Here is a 20,261-nt window from a genome sequence, read left to right on the forward strand (position 1 = left end):
CCTCCCTATATTTCCAGCAATCGTTGCAAAAGGGTTAACTCTACTCTTCACTGGAAATGTCGCTCTCCACCTTCCTGTGATTAGCTAGATGCTTCTCCGCCTTCCACCTTTCCTACTTAGGCTTAAAAGAACTAGGTAACAGTATGATTTCACAAAGAATACTCTTGAGGAAACTGCAAATATTGGGTGAGTGAATTACCTTGTATGTTTTTAAATATATTTTTTAGCTTTAGACACCAATATCCAAATGTGGATTTATACAGAATGAATTTGTGATGTAAGAGCAAGAAATTTGCATCAAGAAATTAGAAGGAGAAACTAAAATTAATGTCCTAGTGATGAGTTGATTCTGTGATCACCACAGTCTGGATTTGAATACTCTTAATGTGGTGGCAGTCATGGTGACAAGCCAACTTATAGTTGGCAGTGCGGCTTGGACAAGTTGTCGATACTAAGGCAATGCTTCGATTATCATAATACGCATAGACTTCATGTAAAGGTGGCATAAATCTGGCATTATAAGTTGTGGTTGACTTGCAATGTTGCTATAAAACATGATTTTTTGGCTATATGTCTGCCCAGCTCTTGTATGGCATTGATCTTCAGTGTGGTGTTGATCAGTACAGTGCTCCACCTAAACAAGCCCTTGCCCCTGCCATGGCATTGTACTGGACAGGCCAGCCTTGGAAGCTCTGGGCACTGTCTCCAATTGATTTTGGGCTGGCAGCTGAGCGTAAACTGAGTCCTCTCCTTACACAAAGCTGGCTCTAATGTTACAAATATTTCATAAAGACCCTGGGCCCGCAAGCCTGGTAGAATTTCAATTGAGTTATGCCCAGTGATATAATCAGGGTGGTTACATACATTTTATTCTCATTGCTTAGATTTTAAGTGACTGGCAAAATAAACATCGTACCCCTTTTTTCGGAGTTATTATTTATACCCTCACCCAATAATAAAGTAATATGGGTGACCACCGTTTACTTTCAAGTTGACTACATAATTATGTTCCTCTCTGAAAAGATATGCCTCGTAATATCGAGTGTATACTGTGGCATGGATGGTCTTTTACTTGCTATCATAATATTGCAATTCTCATCCTGTGTTGTACTCACTACTACAAGCTCCTACTGGGTGTGAATTTATTTTCGTTAAATTAATGGGAAACACATCCTGCCAGTTGGAATGGCATTTCTTGGCACTATTCTATCCATAAAATACTTTTTCTTTAGATGTCCTTTGTGGTTATTTAATTTTCTCATCTATTCAGTGTCAAATGACTATATCATATCTTGAAATGATCATTCCTTCTCGTTGATCTGGGCCTTTTTTCACTTCTCTAAAATCTATGCAAAGCCTTTTTATTGTCACTTCCCTCAGCCTTATGACAATTGAACTAGGTGAACTTCAGAATTCTTTTATGGGTTAACATTCTGTTTTCAATCATGGATCAACACTATTTGTACCCTCCTCTATCCCTCTCCGTTGCTGTACATACCAATGCCTAATATGCCACATTTGCCCTTCATCCAGCTGTCCATTGTAACCAGGCTGCAGACGGTTAGTTTTCTTTCTTGATGACCAAGTAATATTTGCATCATGGAGTGCTTGTAACATGAAATAGTGACAGTCGGTAAACTGCAAATCTTGTCTCAGTTTTGGTAGGTGTGAAAGTGGTAGAAAGGATGATGAGAATTCCAGGAGATGCAAAATGCGAAGACAATTTTTCTGTTCAACTGTTGGCAGAAACAGCCCTCAGGTAATACACTAGTTTTTGATGTGCTTGATTATTTCTGAAAAGTTTTCTTTGTGTCTATAAAACTATGGCTCCTCCACTTGAGATCTTTCTGGAGATATTTTCTCTCGTGCTCATCATTTGCCCCATATATTTTCTTATGATATCTTGTGAGGAATTTGATAGATGAATCAGTGAAATCAGACATTATTTCAGATAAATTTGAACACTGTTTTTATTCTGCTGGCATCTAGTGGAAAATTTTCATTGGTTTCCTTTTATGTATTTGGGAAAGTTCTGGGCTAAAGGGATGCATTTGAGAAGTACATGATAAAGCTTTTTTTGTGGTATAGCTATTTTATCAGTTGCCACGAAGAAAAGTATCCTTATACATATACCCAACATTTGTTTTAGTTCCAATATTTATTATAAAATGGTATTCAACAAAAGTGGTTGCTATTCAAACCATATTGTTCACCACATGAGCACTATGTCTTCCGTTTATTTTTTCCAAATGCCTCTCTCTTGGCTGCCTCCTAGACTCGTGGAGGCAAAGCAGTGCTCTGATATGTGAATTAATGAATTGTTCTATCCTCTTTTGTCCCTCCTGTCTTCAGAATGAATGTCAAACATTTATGGAGAGCTTTTTATCTTTGTTTTTTATGTTGTACAGCTACTGATTTGTTTTCTCTCTCCTCATTCAGTAGCTTTGATTTGATAGCATCAGCAACAGTGAACTTTCCTGAATTCTGCTCATTTCTCATCAGTTTGGTTTCACCAGTAGTTTTAAGTCTGCAGTCCGGCTGTATCTGCACAAGCTGTTTTTCTATCTTTCAATACATATACAAAATGGATTAAGAGGAAATAAGGTTGAAATTATGGCATTATTTGATTAGATTCGAATATCATATTCCGAGTGCGGGCATATTATTCCTATAGTTTGCATCAACTTGAACTTTCTTTAACCTTTATAGTGCCAGATTAAGTTCTGCATAAAAATAGCAGTTTTACCTGGGCAGACAAACAAATGACAAAACAAAAAAAAACCGAGCCGATACATCGTCCCGGGGGTATGTGCAAAGAGTGCCAAGGGCTGATCTATCGGCCAGATTTTTTTACACTCATGCCTTTATTTTTTTTGTTTCATGTAGCTTTGGTAACTATTTTTAGTATTTGTCATGCTTTAACATACCTGTAAGTTTTGGGATCAAATTGAAAAAAAAATAGTTTCTGAAAATGCATATTATGCTTTATGTAAATTTTTAAGCGCAAACCTACAAATTCGCCAAAAGAAGCCCTGGCACTCTTCAGCATGCCGGGGAAAAAATGCTTGCGCTAAAAGGGTTAACCCAAAGAAGCAGCAGTGTTTGTCTTGGTTATTCCACATGATCTATATGCCTCTGGGTTTAAAATGGAAGGCTATCTTGTGGAAATGGTCTCAAGTCATCCTTTCAAAGTAGTTACTGTAATTCTATTAGTACTTGGTTATTTGTCATCCTCATGAAAAGTTTTCTGTCTAATTACCTGTTCTTTATCATTTATCTAATTGCTATTCTTCTAGCGGGAACTTCATTTGGGCCAATACATTTTTTAACATTTTTTTGTCATTTTTTTTAGGGAATCCATATCTCACTACCAGTATAGCACAGAAACAGCTATTTTTATGCAGAACTTAATCTAGTTTCTTTTCTTGCTTATTTTTTATAATTCTGAAAATTGACCTGAAGATATATTAACAAGTAGGTAACATACATGCATGTTGAGTTCATTTTTTAGACATTATTCAACTGTAACAGATATGATGTTTGTATGTATTTAAAATATTTGAAGTTGAATGCTTGCTCAAGAACTTTTTTATTTATTGTTATTTGCTCTTCTTCTCTGTCATTTGTATGGGAAAATAGGATCATCAACAGCTACCTTTCCAAATACATTAGCAGAAACTGTTATTCCATCACTAATTGTAAAAAAGGGTAAATAATCAGATTTAAAGTTTTAAAATAAGGGTGGTGCATCTGAAAACAAATGTCAATCATGGTATGTTTTATTTAACAACAGACTTTTACAATGCATTTTCAAGCTTTTAATTCATATATTTTTTTACAGGTATGCATATTTTTTCTCATTTAATACTTCCGTTAGATTTCCATGCATCTTTCATAAGTCTAACATCACTAAAAATATTCCAATTTTGGTTGAAATTTCTTACTATCATTAACAAATTATTAAATTTCATAAAAGTGAAATAAATATATTTTAGGTCAACAATAACTTTAAAACATAATTAACTAAAATATTTTAAGAGTTGGAGAGGGTATTACAACAGAAAATCTGCTCATATAATTTTGGATTGCGAAAAATAGCTTTATAAATTTTACATGCCTATCTCACCAAATCTAAATAATAATTGTAACAGCAAGGCACTATTTGCGGGAAATATGCAGTACCTCTCAATAGTTGCACGTGATGTATTCTGAGGAGCTGTTTTTAAGTGAATGGGAGTCGCATTGACATAGGCATTTTTAGTATCTTGTGTTACCTCTGCTATTTTCTCTGAGTATGTGTTTAATCATGATCAGATGATTTGTAGGGATTCAATGTTCAAAGCTCATTTTAAATTCATTTTATGTTGATGGGACTTTTAAGTACAGCAGTGCCGATCATCTGTATAAATGAAGAGGAAGCTAGATCACATATGTAATTGTAAATGATAGATAATGTAATCATGAACACTGTTATACTAATAAGGTACCTAATTGAGATATTGGTTTACATGCTATGCCTTCTCTGTATCTTTTGCATACATATTTTAAATAAAAGGAAAAAGGTAGGGTAAAGGGTCGGAAAGGAAGAACACGAGAGGATTGGGAAGAGAAATAAGGTGATGGAGTTAGGGGGAGAAAGAACTGCTCGACAGATCTAATGGTCAATATTCTAGACTAACTTTTTCATTGACATTCTTTGAATTCTTTTCCTCTGCCAAGTAGCTTAAAGTAGGACAAGTGCAGGAATGTGAATGTTTTACTTTGTTGGGCAATTGATTGGGACATGGGAATGGGTTTAGTTTTCAGTTCTGGAATAGGACATTGTGGTTCAATGCTTTGCTACAAAATTTTGTAGTCTCATATATGGTGAAGCATTCATAAGTGTGGATTTTCAGCATTAATGAACACCTAATCATTTTTGATTATGTCTGTAAGCCTAGTCGTTTAGCTTATTTTGTCCGAATGCAACCTAAACTTTTCTTAGGAATGTTTATCTAGAATTTTTTTAATACTAATTGTTTGGAATAAATATAACTTAGTCATGCCAGAAACATATGCTTAAATACTGCTAAACTGATGGTCTCTCTCTTTTCTGGTAGTCTTTTATTCACTCTGCTTCTATCTAGGGATGGTCGGATCAGATACCTCGGATCCAAATATTCGCGGATATTGCCCTTCATTGGATACGTCGGATCTGGATCCAAAGTTAAGTAGCAGAATTTCAGCCGTGAAAAATAAAAAAGGCAAAATACGACTGGCACATAGTGTGACTCTTCCCAAGAGATTGAACAATCATCGGGGGAATCTCAGCGTCGTAGGATAATAACTACGTCAAAAGTAACTACATCGCAGATTTCGGAAAACCACCCTCGGCCGTCCATCAGCCTGTGCCTCCGTTGTTTTTTTTCCAAAATCACACGGACCATAAATCATTGTCTTCATTAGGGGGGGATCCAAAACCAGGGGGGGGAATTTTTAAACAACTGGGTACAAAGTAGAGGGTTTCGAACTAATTTTAACACCCCTCATAATCGAAAAAACTTCATTTTTCGAAGAAATCTATTGTAAATTCATGATTTTTCAATATTTTTTTTCCTTTTATGAAGAAAAGTACTTGAATAATTACTTTCTTTAATAGCAGAAATATGAAAATGCATTTGGATACGAAAATATCCGATCCGAAAATCAAGGATCCGAATCCAAAATAAATCCTGGATCCGTCCATCCCTTCTTTTATCATGTTGTATGTATATTGATGTAAGGAATTACTATTTTTGTGCGAGTTATGAGATTTACATTCAAATAAATAGTTAACTTGTAAATAAAATATCTATAAATCACCATGTTGTATGAGTTAAGGTAAATAAGTGCATAGCACTGTGACACCTAAAACAAGCTTTTCTCACACTAATGAGTGACTGGCAAGTTCTGTTAACTATGTACATGATTTTTGGACGGTATCACCTTGTATTGTTTCATTCACTCCTCCTGTTGAGTCAGCAATTATGTTACAAATTTTTCAGCCTTAGATTTTAAGTAAACTCCTTGATGTCAGGATTTAAGTCTTTCAGCTTTCCAAGGATAGTTGACTTGCTTCTATTGTTGCTGATCATCTTCAGTTGCCCCAGCTTGTTGATCATCTGCCTGTTTATTCTCTTTATTTCTTAGTTCAAGGGCCAATTTGTAGCCTAATTCAGGCCTTCGATCCCTTCCTTCCACCATTGCTTTCACCTGCAAGAAAGATATTTTGGCCTCATTACAGTTACTTACTAAGAGTTCTTCATAAATGCTATGCATGTTCTAACCACAAACATGGAAATTCAGTGAAAAACCGTAACAATAGTCAACCCAAGTAATTGCAATATGTTACCGTCTTCTCAGAAAATGATTGCATCTAATAGTCAAAATTTCTCCCCCTATCAAAAATATGTCATTAATAGCAACTGCACCTTGATTGAAGTCTCATTAAAAAGTTCTGAAATTATAATCATTGTATCTGGTTGTGATTTCAGCATTTGATTGCCAATATTCCTTTAGTTTTGTTTCTTAATTTTAATTTACTATTTATTACCTGTGAAGAGTTCACAATAACACCATGATTGGAAATAACATTTCTTTTGGTTCGTTCAATATCTTCCAAGTCAACACCACGACAGCAGTCATCCACAAGAATTGTTCGGTACCCTATCACCAATGCATCTGCAGCTGTTGCACCTGAGCAGACAAGACACCCATTTCATTATTTTTCTTGGTTACATTAATCACTTTCTATAAAAAAATTATTTATACTTCAAAGGAAATCAAAAATTATGTTCATACAATGAATCCTCATACAACAAAATTTTAAGAAACCTCCCTATTTCGAAGTCATTGCCCGGGTCCCAGACCCGTTCAATGGACAATGCACACAATAAAAACCTCCCATAATGTAACTCTACAATTATGATAAATCCCTATGGCAAAGTCTGCACTTTGGCCCAAAACATAGGTAGTGACCCTCTGGAACGAATTTTAGAGAAAAGCGTGTAGTGTTTTGCATTTACTGGTAATTTTTTCCAAAGTATATATTTATTATTTATTGTAAATATTGGTGTATAATATATATTTTATATTTACATAATAAGCAGGAAGTAGAACCATAGCGGAGGGTGCCATGTATTACACGTCTTGTTAGCTGTTCCTCTCAGAGCTTAAAAAGGATTCACATCCGAGACCTACAGAGAGTAGGGTGTTCAAATTTGGCATTCCTTTAATTTCAGACTGTAAATAAAGCTAGTGATGAGGCTTTAGAGCAGAACGGACGAGAAAAACAATAATTTCAATTAGAAATACACAGATGGACAATCATGCGGTAATAGCCACGTTATTTATGGTAAAAAATAAAAATTGCTTATCATATAGGAAAGATCGCAAGAGGAATAAAGCAAGATTGAAAAATTTACTCGATCGGAATAGTAAAGAACATGAAACACTTGGAAGCCCCTGCAAACACGCAACCCACATATCACCTCAGTACAACGAAACCCCATTCAGCAAAGTCGTTGTTTTTCCGGTCCCAACTAATTCATTGTATGGAGGTTTACCTTGAAAGCTCGCACTGCCCCATGCATGCTCAGTAAGGGTTTAAGCCCCTTAGAAACCTCGAAACTACTGTGTCATCCAGTGTGGGGAAATGGCTTTGCCATTTAGTCTCGAGTTTTATATTTTCCAATATTTTCCTGGGGAAGCTGATGAGAAGTACCGGTTCTCAAAATTTAAGTGATTAGGGCTTCAGATAGGCTACACCCCAACCAATCTTTAAGCCTATGTACTATTTCCTGTCGGTCGAAAAAAATTTCAAATAAAGTTTTGCGTGGGACGGGTTCCCTTTTCGTATGCTATCCCAGTCGCCAGGCCGGTTACTGGGATGGTCCCCATCACAGCACCTTCCTCCTATTATGTGGGTCCTGCCCACCTTCTCTAACCCTTTTCCTATCCCAAGCATGGTCCATATTATTATTATAATTAAAGTCCTGATTGGGAGCATTAGGAGGTTGTCGACTGCAGGTATGCAGAGAAAAACAGGAATAAACCCATTTCACATAATGTCGCAGTGACTTAGGTGGAAAATCAGGGTAGTAAATATTTCCAAAGAGTGTGGATGAGGATGGAAGTACTTAAATGGAAAGAACCTGATTTGCACTGGAGTGTGGTATGGAGGGAAAGGCAGGCAGGGTTTTGTTTCTCCTAAGTGCAGGAATTCAGAGAAACAAATAACACATCATACGAAACTTTGATTCTTCCCCTGTCGGAATATCGCGATAGTCTTCTCCTGAGAGTGACCTAGGCATCATAGGCCATCGACCATGGGCATGCACGGAAAACCTTGAATTGTTGCCATTATTAATTTTCTGGGCTGAACAGATGGGTAAATTTTGGGATTTCAGAATTTTGTACCGCATTGTTTTCAGTCCCCCGTGTTCACAAAAATTTTCAGCTCCACAGCTATCGTAGAAAAAGCATTTTAGAGTTTCAAGTATTTCCCTGGAAAATTGATGGGAACTTCCTGTTTTCAAAATTTTAATGTATACTATGTAATCTATAAATTATATGTGCATATTTTTACCGTGTATCCCAGCCAATTTTCATGCATGCATCTCCTTTATAACTTGTCGAAAAGAATTTTGAAAATTTGTTGTGTTGAGGTTTGTGTAACTTAAGAAATCCATTTCGGCCATTGAAATCTCCAAAACATTTTGTCTCAAACCTTAATTGTGGTGGAATTTTGCTGAACTCCGATAGGGTATAGAAAAATGTGTAATGCACCATGAATTGCAAATATATTTTTTGATTAAATGTTAATATTTTTGCACTAGAAGCATTCAATTACAGGAATGTGCCTTAAAAAACAGTTTATTTAAAAAACAACAAATTTAGATTTACCAGGATGCTGAAAGAAAAAATTCAGCATTATATGGACAAAGATGGAGAGCAAAATCTGAAACCACCTACGGATCTCAACCCAAACACCTTGATAAAATGAGCTGGTATGCTCAAATTTCAATAGAAGTCTTATGGGGATTTCCAGCTTCACAGTTCTTTTGTGACAGCAGTTCTTCCTTTTATACTTTTTCACACTTATGCTCATGGAAATATATATTCACGCTACATTTTAAGCCAGCTTACATCGATGAATTAGGATGAGAAAATAATTAAAACTTTCAGAAAACAATGTATAGATTATTATAATTGTTAGATTTTTTAAATTTTAAGATATATGTTTTAAGTAACTGGAATGTATTTGTTGCAAATAACTTTTACTTTTACTCATTTAATTCTCCATTTTAATAACACTTTTCTGAAAATATATACCTTTCACACTTCGATAAGTGTTAAAATGACTTACCAACACATATGTCATATGCAAGACCACAGACATATATGTCTGTGGCATTCACTTGCTCCAGTTGAGTTACAAGGCTGGTTTTAGTCAATTTCTTATTATCCCAGAAGACAGAATAGGAGTCAACCTCTGGATTTGTTCCTTTGTATACCATCACAGAATTTTCAGCTACCTGTTGCAATTTAATAAGAGAAAAATTTAGTTTTTGTTTAAATGCATTGTGAGGTCTGATTTCTTTTTAATCCAAGTAATGTTATGAATCATTTTTATCATGTCAAATTTTCCAACAGTTCTTTTGACATAGATTTTCAGATGCAATGATGGTGAGTGATATTTTTTATTTAATCCCCTGCCAAAACCAACTGCCCAATACAAATGGTACAATTGTGCAAAATTTGTCTTCTGGGCTTCAAAATAATTTTTTTTCCAATGCACAACGAGAACATTTTAGAACAGGGTAGTTTCCTTCATCAAAGAAAACGAAAGGCATTGATTGTGATTCGTTACCCACAATTAGTGTATTCATAATATACAAATTATTTGGTTTTAGAAATCCCAGTTTAGATGAATGTTAATGGTCAATTTAACCTCATTTGAAAAAGGCCAGATTGGCGCCCATGCGATGTGCGATGCCACTCCACATGACCTCACAGGGACCAAAATGCTATACGAGTAGATAGGAGTTTTATATCGTCTGAGATTACCAATGCATGCATGAGGCACATAGCTCAGGGAAACATCTCTTAATAATCACCTATTAAAATTATCTAAGGACAAAGTTTCCTTCGTTTGATTGGGTATTAATAATCCTTATTTAAGCCTAGTGCTACCTGCTAGCAGGGTACTCTGCTACCTGCTAGCAGTCTGCATCATAGCAGTGCTCATAGCCTCGCACCAAGTTGGCCTCACACAGCGGCAGCCAGAACCAGAATGATGTCACGGGCTTTTCCCAGCATTCACACTTAGCTGTTGCATTTTTGTGCACTTTTAAATTTTCTCTATTCATTTAATCGCAAAAAATAGATGTCATGATTTAATAAAATCTAAAAGTGTGAAATATGTACTCCAGGAGTAATAATCTTTTGATTTAGGCAGTAAAAAAATAGGAAACCACCCTATTGAGAAAATGTAATGAAACCATATCAAGTGTCAAAAAAGATGCATTTAGACTTTTAGTAATCAAGTTAGGGCCCCCGCGCACTGGCAACTTTTACAAAGCAACTATTTAGTTGCTTTGAGGAAGTCCGTATGAAACACACGGCATTGACTGTGACCCCGCGCACAGGCGACTTTTTAGTTGCTGCAATTGCCGTGTGTTTCATACGGACTTCAACAAAGCAACTAAATAGTTGCTTTGTAAAAGTTGCCAGTGCGCGGGGGCCCTTATGCAATTAAAGAAATCGTTTCAGCTTGTATGCATTTCATTCAGCCATAACTAAATGGTATCTGTGAGATGCCACATGACATTGCATACCAGAAAGGGACACAACCAATGGATCTTCAAAGCTTCATTCTAACCTTCAAGTCCTTGTGTAACTCAGCTCCCCAAGACTCCTGAACGCAATGCCTTGGCCACAGCTTCTGACGAATTTGGGGTGGACCCTCAAATACAACAGTGTCAAACATTTTTGCCTCTTCAAGAGTTACCTAGGAGTAAAATTTAATGTGAGATGCTTTATATAAGGATTACATATTATGGTACATAGTTCAATATTAGTTTATTATATTAGGTGCGCAACTAAGTTCTCGTTGTTTTATTAATGAAATCACTACTTTACTGTAAAAAAAATGTTTCAATCGAATCATTCAAAGTATTTTCTATTGCTAGCTACTACTTTTTCCCATCTTTCTGGCAGAGCTTGAATACTGTTACAGGGTAAGGTGTTCATCCTATGAGGCTATCCACTAATCAAGCCATTTTTTGAGGTCTTCATGTGAGTGAAACTGCTGATCAGCCAGATACGCCATCAAACTGAACAAGTGATAATCGGACGGCACAATATCCAATGAATATAGTGGGTGGGTTAGGACTTCCCATTTGAGTGTTTCCAGGTAGGTTTTAACGGTTTTGGCAACATGAGGTCAGGCATTGTCATGCTGTAGAATTACATTGTTGTGCCTCAGCTCATATTGTGGCCGTTTTTCACACGGTACTCAGCTCAATCGCATCAATTGGAGTCCATACCATTACCCTGTAATGGTTTTGTTCGGTTTCGACAGTTCATAGTAAATAATAACGACCTGGTCCCTCTAATCACACAGCATGACCTTCACAGCGTGAATATCAGCCGAGCCGACCACATAGAGCTATGATCACGCAGTCCAGAAGACTTTCTTCTCTTTAAGTTTCTGTAATAAATCCATTTTTCATCACTAGTCATGATGCGATAAAGAAAACCTTTCTCTTTTTGACAATGGAGCTGTTTTTCATAGGTGACAAAACATCACTCAACATCCCTAGGCTTCAAATCATAAGAAACCCAAGTTCCTTACTTTTGAATCATTCCTATCGCATGCAACCACTTGGAAATGGCTAGGCAAGAAACTCCTAATGCTGAAGCAAGTTCTTCTTGAGTTTGGCATGGATCTTCATAGAGCAATGCCTCCATTTCAATGCCTTCGAAGGATTTTGGTCTTCCTTCGCACGGACGGTCGTCAACGTTGAAATGACCGTCTTTGAAGCAACGGAACCAATCACGGCATGTTGTTTAACTTATAGCAGCATCTCCGAAAACTTATTGAAGCCCTCCATGCATTTCGACCGCCGTTTTATTAGAATTAAAGAAGAAAATCAACTCTTCCTGCAAATGACGGTTACTTGGCAGTAACTTTGCCATTTTCACGCAACAATAAGGATTTGACGCCAACACAAACTCACCGTTGTTGTGAAGCGGTTTGTTTACCAAATGTCTAATCTTGATTCATAACGTTTCTGATAAGTCGAAATCGACCTGCAATCACTGCTAGAGCCATCTAATAACAAACAGCGGGAACTTAGTAGCGCACCTAATATATTAATACCAAAAATAGCAGAATTCTCATTTTTAATTGATTGAGAAAAAGATGTACAGTACACTCCTGATTATCCAGGTTAATGATGGGGAGAGACGGCACGAATAATCGGAAAACACAATTAATCCAGAGTTCACTTAAATTTCTTTAAATTTTCATAAAATACGTAAATCAAACCAACCTTTTTTATCCACGCACATTGTCTATTATTTTAGATTGCTTGCCAGAATCGTTAAGAGCTTTCTCTTCCCAATCGCGATATTTTTCACAGTCGCAGTCAATGTGATTATTCCTACTGCTCCATGTAAATCCTGGTTTCCGAAAACCATGCACCCGTGGCTGCGAATTCAGAAAAGTGGTGGGCACAAATGCTTTGAAACCACTGCGTATCGCCAGAAACTACACTGACAGGCGCCATGCCAAGTAGTCGTCTCTCGCACTAGTTACCCGGAATACAACTGCTGCAGGAGGCAGATCCGTAATCACCTGCACCGCGGGGCTTGGAAAACAGGAGCATGGAACTCCTGTGAAGGCAACTGGTGCACAATTACGCCATCACACAGTCAGGGGCGCAGCTAGGAATTAAGGCTAGAGGGTTTCAGGCGCAACTAATACTGCGGTGTCTGGGGGTGTGGTATACCCGCCAGGATAAGCAGGAGGTGCGGAGGCCCTCCGCCAGAAAAAAATTAAGATAAATGGTTTAAAATGGTGAGTTTTACGGCCTTCTGAGGGATATTTTATTAATCCTCACACTATTCTATAAGTGATATTAATCCAATTAAGTATAATAGATTCACCTTAAAATTTTCTGTGAGCTCAGGGGAGGGGGGGTTTTATCCCCCAAAAAAACCCCCTCGCTGCGCCACTGCACACAGTAGTGGTTATAGGAAACCAGGACTTAAGGCAAATTGTTTGCGCGGGCCAGTGCCGGGCTATGACTCATACTATCTCGACTTCCACTTCCTCCGCTGCTTTCACTTCGATTAATCACTTCCTTTCCAGTTTGGCCTTGACTAACAGTGTAAACATACCCAAGTGCAACGAAATCTGCACTTCTCTTGGGCCGTATTCAACTGCATACGAGGCCACGGCACTTAAGCGATATGAAATATACAATTAAAGATCAAATTTACAAATGATTAACCATTGAAGAATCTCCTAAAATTAATCAAGATTTTAATTCCTGCCACTTATTGTCGTCCACAATACTAGAGCAGACGTCCAATTAAACTTGGTACATTCCATGTCAGCAAGTAGATAAAATAGGTCCACTATACGAAGGTGATTCTAATGGAAATAATTGGCCTAGTGCCGCATTGTACATATTAAAAAGTATCTTGGTGCTTTTGCGTCTGATTGTATTTTTTTTTATAAAGATAACAGAAAACTTTGAAAGACCCTGAACTCATGCAGAGATATTCTGCAACCCAGATAAACCGCAGCCGGATAATCGGGAGTCTGTTGTACATAAAACATCTCTTTTGATTTTACTGATTCATACATTTGCAACTTGATTACCATTTTTTAAAGTAGATGAGTGCATCATAAGCATTTTCCAATAGACTTTGAAAATAAGCATCTACAAATTGTGTTTAATACCATGCTTCTCACTATAATCGTGAAAATGTGAAAATTTATGAAATGTATCTTCATTGCTAAATATATTCAGTGATAATAATAGTGATGGTAAACATTATTTCAATATCTTTTAAAACCTGGCCTGTTACAGAATTTTACAATTATTTTTCTATTTTTTTCGTTTATTCCCATTCATTAGTTATTTTGAAATAACTAAAAATGCTACATTTTTAAGAGATGTATTTTTTTTGCTTTGCTTTAATTATTTTAATGAGTGGAAGTGATGACTTCCCCCAAGAGAAAATTTCACATGATACAGGCATTTCAAGGAAGCAGTCATTAAAAATTATTTTATTACTATCCCATTTTAATGATGTTTTTGGAATAAAAAATTTGAAATATTTTAATAATTTATAAAAAGCAAAAACTTTATAATCAAGTAGATCCTTCCCCTTTAAATGAGAAAATAATTCTGTCATGGGATCATAAGTCACAAGTACATATCTACATACATGCATGCATTTACTTACTTGAGATGATGAATGCAGTTTTCTTTGGTTTAAGTTGTCAAAGAAAGATACGTGGTCACTTGGATGCCAGTCCAAAGAGTAAAATACCGCATCAAACTGAACTGTGTCTAAGAGTGCATTAATAGGCTCTATTACCTAAAATAATAGTAATCATGCCCTTTATTAGTAAAAAGATGATACACAAATCTACATTAAAGCTGAAAATATAAAAAAACCTTTTGCAATATTTCTTTTAGTCAATCTTCACATTTCATCATATTTATATTTATTGCAAAGGTGGATGTTATTTTTTTTTTAAAGACTTGTTCACCAATTTCATTTTTCTATCAATTGTGATAGATTTTGAAAAAACAAATCCACATTTTTCTGTTTTTTTATCCTTTGCCCACTTCTCGAGTTCTTTGCTACAAACAATTGACCCTAAGTAACCCTTTCACAGATAAGTTACATACATCACTAACTCAGTGCACTCAGGCCCATGCTGGGCCACCCTGGCGGACCCCTCCTGCATAGTGCTGGCACCCTCGAGGGTTCTCATTTGGCATTCCAAATATAGGTACAGCATTGGCTGAAGAAAGCAGATCAATCAATATTAGGTGGGCACCAGTGAACTGGGTAAATATAGGCTGCTAATATCGGCAATAAGACTGAAAACGTTATAATATGGATATTGGCCCTATATTGGCTGCCAATATTGGTCCGGCAATGGCTGAAGAAAGCGGAGCAATATCGGTCCAATATTTGGTGAATGCCGGTACACTGGGTAAATATAGTCAGCCGATATTGGGCCAATATAGGCTGCCAATATCGGCTAAAAAACGCAAAATGTTACATTTGGATATTGGCCCTATATTGGCAGACAATATAGGGCCGACATAAGAACACTGGCAGATGATATTGGTCTGACATAAGCCCGATATTGGGTGGCTACTTGGGTCTGGCCATGGCCGTCCAATGCCCTAAGAAGGGGTCCAGCACAGGCCTGGATACACTGGAACACATTCTAGTGGGTCAGGCTGTGCCTATTTATAAAAATTAGGGGTCGACGGGGCCCCGAAATTTTCGGGTCGGGTCGGGTCATCGTCCTGACCCGACCTTCGGGTCGGGCCGTTTCAAATCTCGGGTCAAAATCGGGTCGGGTCGAAAATCGCGAGAATTTTATCCATCGCGAAAAATATTTCACTTTTCTTTTTTATAACTTCTATTGTCCCCAGCAACATTTTAAATTGATTATGGCCATCATTTGTGACAGCGCTCTCAAAATATAACATATTTCATACATTTTATGGCGTAAAAAGTCGTAAAATACAAGCCAGCGAATATTTTCTATGTAAATGGCGATCTTAAGAAAACCTAAGTAACGTTAAAGTTAGACATTATTTTATATTAGAATGCAATAATCAGAACTAGCTGACATTAGAAGGCTAGCATCAATTAAGGGCGCTAAAGGCAGAAAGTAGTTTCTAATATCTACGCAGTAGCGAGGAGTGGCGACAGGCAGTCGTGACGACTGCCGGCCCAATTACGTTTCAGTCTGACTCCGTCACTGAACTATGAAATAGTAGGGACTATAAAGAAATATTCACGGGTGATTGGTATTGACTTCCATATTTTCAGCTGAACATTATATATGCGTTATTGGGCTGAAATATTATTTCTTTCCGATCGATAATAAGTTGACAAATGGGATACGGCATATATTCCATTTCTTATCCATTTTAGCACCTGCGGTAACGAATAAAACTTCTCGGCTAGGCACCAGGTTAGGCTGAAAAGTTTTTAAAGCCTAACCTCTAGAGATGTGCGAATAGTATCCGCGAATACATACTCGAATACCTCGAATACTAGAAAGTATTCGATATTCGAGATCTGGAATATTTATGCCAAAGATGCCGTCTCGAATACCTCGAATATGTACTTTTAATTTCGCGTCATACACTGTCGCTCGCACGTCGTTGGTAGTTGACTCGAAAAAATGAGGAGAATTCTAGTCGTTTAGTGCATGCAGCGCCGTTTTAGGCAAGCTGACGAACTACATCAAATTCGCGGGTTAGAGCGGTGAATAGAGTTCAACGTGGGGAACCGAAATTGATCGGGTGAAAAAAATCCGAAAATCCCAGGTGTCCCCCATCAGGAGAAGCTCAGTGCCGTGGGATAGTGACATTGGCGCATTTCCCACGATCCGCTATCCACCTCAATTCAGCGTTCGCCCCACCCCCTCCGACGATTTCCTCTTCTCCGAAATCAAACAAAAGGTCCCTGCTTGCCCAGGGATCGTATTACGAAGACCTCAGCTTCGAAAAAAATTGCAAGTCACCGTAAAAAAATAGAATCGCGTTTCACCCTTCTTCCCCAGGAGATGAAACTACCATAGGGAGGAACTCATCAGTGCCGTGGGATAGTGACATTGGCGCATTTCCCACGATCTGCTTTCCCCCTCCATTCAGCGTTCGCCCCACCCCCTCCGACGATTTCCTCTTCTCCGAAATCAAACAAAAGGTCCCAGCTCACGCAGGGATCTTATTACGAAGACCTTAGCTTCGAAAAAAATATCAAGTTACACGAGAACAATAAAAACGTGTCTCACGCCCCCCCTCTACTCACCCACTGGCCTTTTTCTGCTTACCTGCTTCGAAGTTCCCCATTTCTGGAGGTCAACTGCTGCATGAGTCATCTACTAGCCCAAAAGTTGTCTAACAATGACTTTCGGCTATTGATATTACGCTTTTATTGGATTGAAATATTAGTAATAAGCGCGTAATTTAAAAAAGAATAAGACCAAACACGACATATTTCTGACTTTATTTAAGCATTTTACGCAGGAAAATAAATGCCGGAAAGACGAAGAAATACGACGGAGGCTTAGCATTTTGGCGTAATGCTCAAATGCGGTGCTCTCCTATTATTTTTTATAGCCTCAATCGAAATATTAATACTCCTGGAGTACGTATTTAACGATTCTAGATTTTTATAAGACGATATCTATTTTTCGCGATTAAATTAAAAGTGAAAATTTTCAAGCGCGCGAAAACGCGACGGGTAAGTATGAATGCCGGGAAAAACTCCGCGTGACGTCGTTCTGCTTCCCGCTGCCGCGAGTTAGGTGACCTTGGGGCGAGGCTCTGAGCGCTAACACGACGCAGGATGCTAGCAGGTAGCCGAGTACCAAGCTAGCTGGTAGCGCATGGCTAAAATAAGGATTATTAATACCTTATCAAGCGAAGAAAACTTTCCGACCACAGCCAGTTTTAATAAGTGATTATTAAGACATGTTTCCCTGATCTTTGTGCCTCATGCATGCATTGGTAACCTTAGACGATGTAAACTCCTATCCTCTCGTGTAGAAAATAGGTCCCTGTGATGTCAACTGGAGTGGCATTACATGGGTGCCAATCTGGCCTTTTTCAAATGAGGATAAAATTGGCCATTGCCATTGGTCTAAACCGGTATTTCTAGAACCAAATAATTTGTATATTATGAATACACCAATGGTGGGTAACAAATCACAATCAATGCCTTTCATTTTATTTAATGAAGGAAACTACCCTATTGTTTATATAAAATTAAAATATTCCATTAATCAGCAAAATTCCTGTTTGAATCCTTTAAAGGCAATCACAATTACTCGCCCAAATCTTGGGTTTCCTGCTGCATAAGCGACCTAGTCAAACATTTTCACATTCATCTTTTAGTATTCGAGGTATTCGAATATTCGAGCAATGATTTGATATTCGAATTCGATATTCGAATTCGAGAAATCTACTATTCGACCCATCCCTACTAACCTCATTAAGGTTTGTGAAGGTAAATGATGATATTTATATCATTCTTTTAGTTTACGGAGACATAGATGAAGGAGACTCCCGACCTGTTCTTAAAAGGCCGTTGCAGATGCCAATGCTGTTGTCAATGCGACTACGACTTTATCTCAGCAGCTGATATCTTAGAAATGTTTAACATTGATTTAAAAGTATTGTTTTTGGCTGGAGTGGAATCAATATTAACAGCTTTATTTTTATAAAAACTTATAAGTTCATTAAAATTATATATGTGAGGATAAGTTTATAAAAATAGCCATGCTTTCCATTTTTACCTATTTAAGCGGCTATCTGCGAAGTCTAGAATACGGAACGAGTATTTTCCTTCCATCTACCCGTTCATATAACAACTCTTGATGTTACCCCTGCCCAAACGCGTTCCACTCCCCTTGTTTACAAAACTCCAGAAGGGTTCGGTGTATTTAATTTTCCATACGGAAAGCATAAAAAACGAAACCAAATTACTGTCGACACGTCGACTAACTGGAAGATTATTTAACCCATTACTTCAATCAGCCAATCATGATCACTGCTAAAATTACTTAAATAAACCCACGTTTATCAATCTTCCAGTTTTTAATTGTCTCGGCCGGTTTTAACGCCATAGTCCAGTCGTTTTAACAGGTCTGGAAAGAAACCTGATGTGCTGCAGTTGTAAATGAAAGGATTTCTTCGAATTAATGGAGAGAACGCTCTGTGGGGTTCTTAGTGCAATTGGAGTGCCCTGGGTGAACAAACTGGAAGAGAAAGGAGAGAGCAAGGAATATTTGCAAGGTTACGGTGCGGGGAAGAGAGCGGAAATGGGTGGAGTAGTGTGTGTGGCAGTTAAGATTGGCCTTTACAGAGATTTATGGCCATAAAACCAATCGGAACCATGCGGTGTACATTGGGGTACAGACTTTTTTTTAGCTAATAGGAACAATATTCCTGAATATCCGACTTTCTTTGCCATTTCTTCCAGTTTACTCTCCCAACGAATCCCAAGTGCACCCTGAACCCTTCTAGAACGTTCTCCTTCCCATGTCCCCGCACCCTCAAGAGAATTGTATAGTTAAGACCTTGCTTTACAATTTTTATTGCCAGACGTCCTTAGAATGATGTGAGTGTGGCGTCGAAACGGGTTGAGGTTAAGTATATACAGTAAATAAAATAATTAAAATGTGCATTTACAGAACGGTTGTATGAAAATATTTCATGTTGAAATATATGTTAGCAACAATGACACAATATCTATGCTATTACATGAAATTAGTTTTCACTGACCTCAGTACATGCATTCATTTTTATTTGAATCATGCTGAAAAATCCAACGGCAAGCGAAAAATCACGTATTGAATATGAAAGATTAGTACTAGCAACAACACAAATATTAAGCTCCTTCCATTCTAAGTTTAGATATGTTTCTTAGTGACCATTAGTGTTCTTACACCAAAATTTAAAAAGTTTGGATGTATAATAAACTTTTAGAAGACAGGAATGCTGTTGTTTTTGAAGTGTTAAAACTCAAATTTTTATTTCCAGATTATATTTACACGAAGGACTACTTCATTTGTTCATGTTACTTTCATCCTTTGTATTATTAGTGTAAAAAAATAGGTTTAATATTTTTCACTTCTGGCAAAAAACTAATAATTTATAGATTGTGTAATTAATAGTAAATAACTAGACATAAGTCATTATTATAAGGCAAATATTAATGGGTAGTGATAATTGTTATTAGCTTTCATCAGTTATCATTCTATTTTTTTAAGACTGAGTTTTTGGTTTCTTTAACCTTTTGTAATGAAAGAGTAAAACATTTATGGAAACAAAATATTTCTTGTGTATATTTGTCATTGATTTTAAACATTTGTAATATGGGCCATTGAGTTTAATAATAGCCTATCTGAAATTGAGTGCACTGGAAGAATTGACTTTGGGATATATTTACAGGAAATACAG

General features: G+C 37.1%; 1 protein-coding gene and 1 long non-coding RNA gene across 2 annotated transcripts in view; both read right to left on the reverse strand.

The window, feature by feature from the left end:
* Positions 1-5,653: 5,653 nt before the first annotated feature.
* Positions 5,654-20,261, reverse strand: part of LOC124167931 — a 50,716-nt gene continuing 36,108 nt past the window's right edge. The window contains exons 5-9 of the mRNA XM_046545998.1: positions 14,503-14,637; positions 10,901-11,029; positions 9,386-9,554; positions 6,572-6,714; positions 5,654-6,231 (exon numbers count right to left, since the gene is read on the reverse strand). Coding sequence (XP_046401954.1) covers positions 6,097-6,231; positions 6,572-6,714; positions 9,386-9,554; positions 10,901-11,029; positions 14,503-14,637 — 711 coding nt within the window. The 3' untranslated portion in view covers positions 5,654-6,096. The remainder of the gene's footprint in view (positions 6,232-6,571; positions 6,715-9,385; positions 9,555-10,900; positions 11,030-14,502; positions 14,638-20,261) is intronic.
* On the reverse strand, positions 15,794-18,466 carry LOC124167941. Its single transcript, XR_006866794.1, has 2 exons — positions 18,288-18,466; positions 15,794-16,293 (listed from the first exon to the last, which is right to left on the reverse strand). It is a non-coding gene; the product is annotated as an uncharacterized LOC124167941 (long non-coding RNA).

The sequence above is a fragment of the Ischnura elegans genome, chromosome 1 (genome assembly GCF_921293095.1).
Source record: "Ischnura elegans chromosome 1, ioIscEleg1.1, whole genome shotgun sequence".
Taxonomy (NCBI): domain Eukaryota; kingdom Metazoa; phylum Arthropoda; class Insecta; order Odonata; family Coenagrionidae; genus Ischnura; species Ischnura elegans.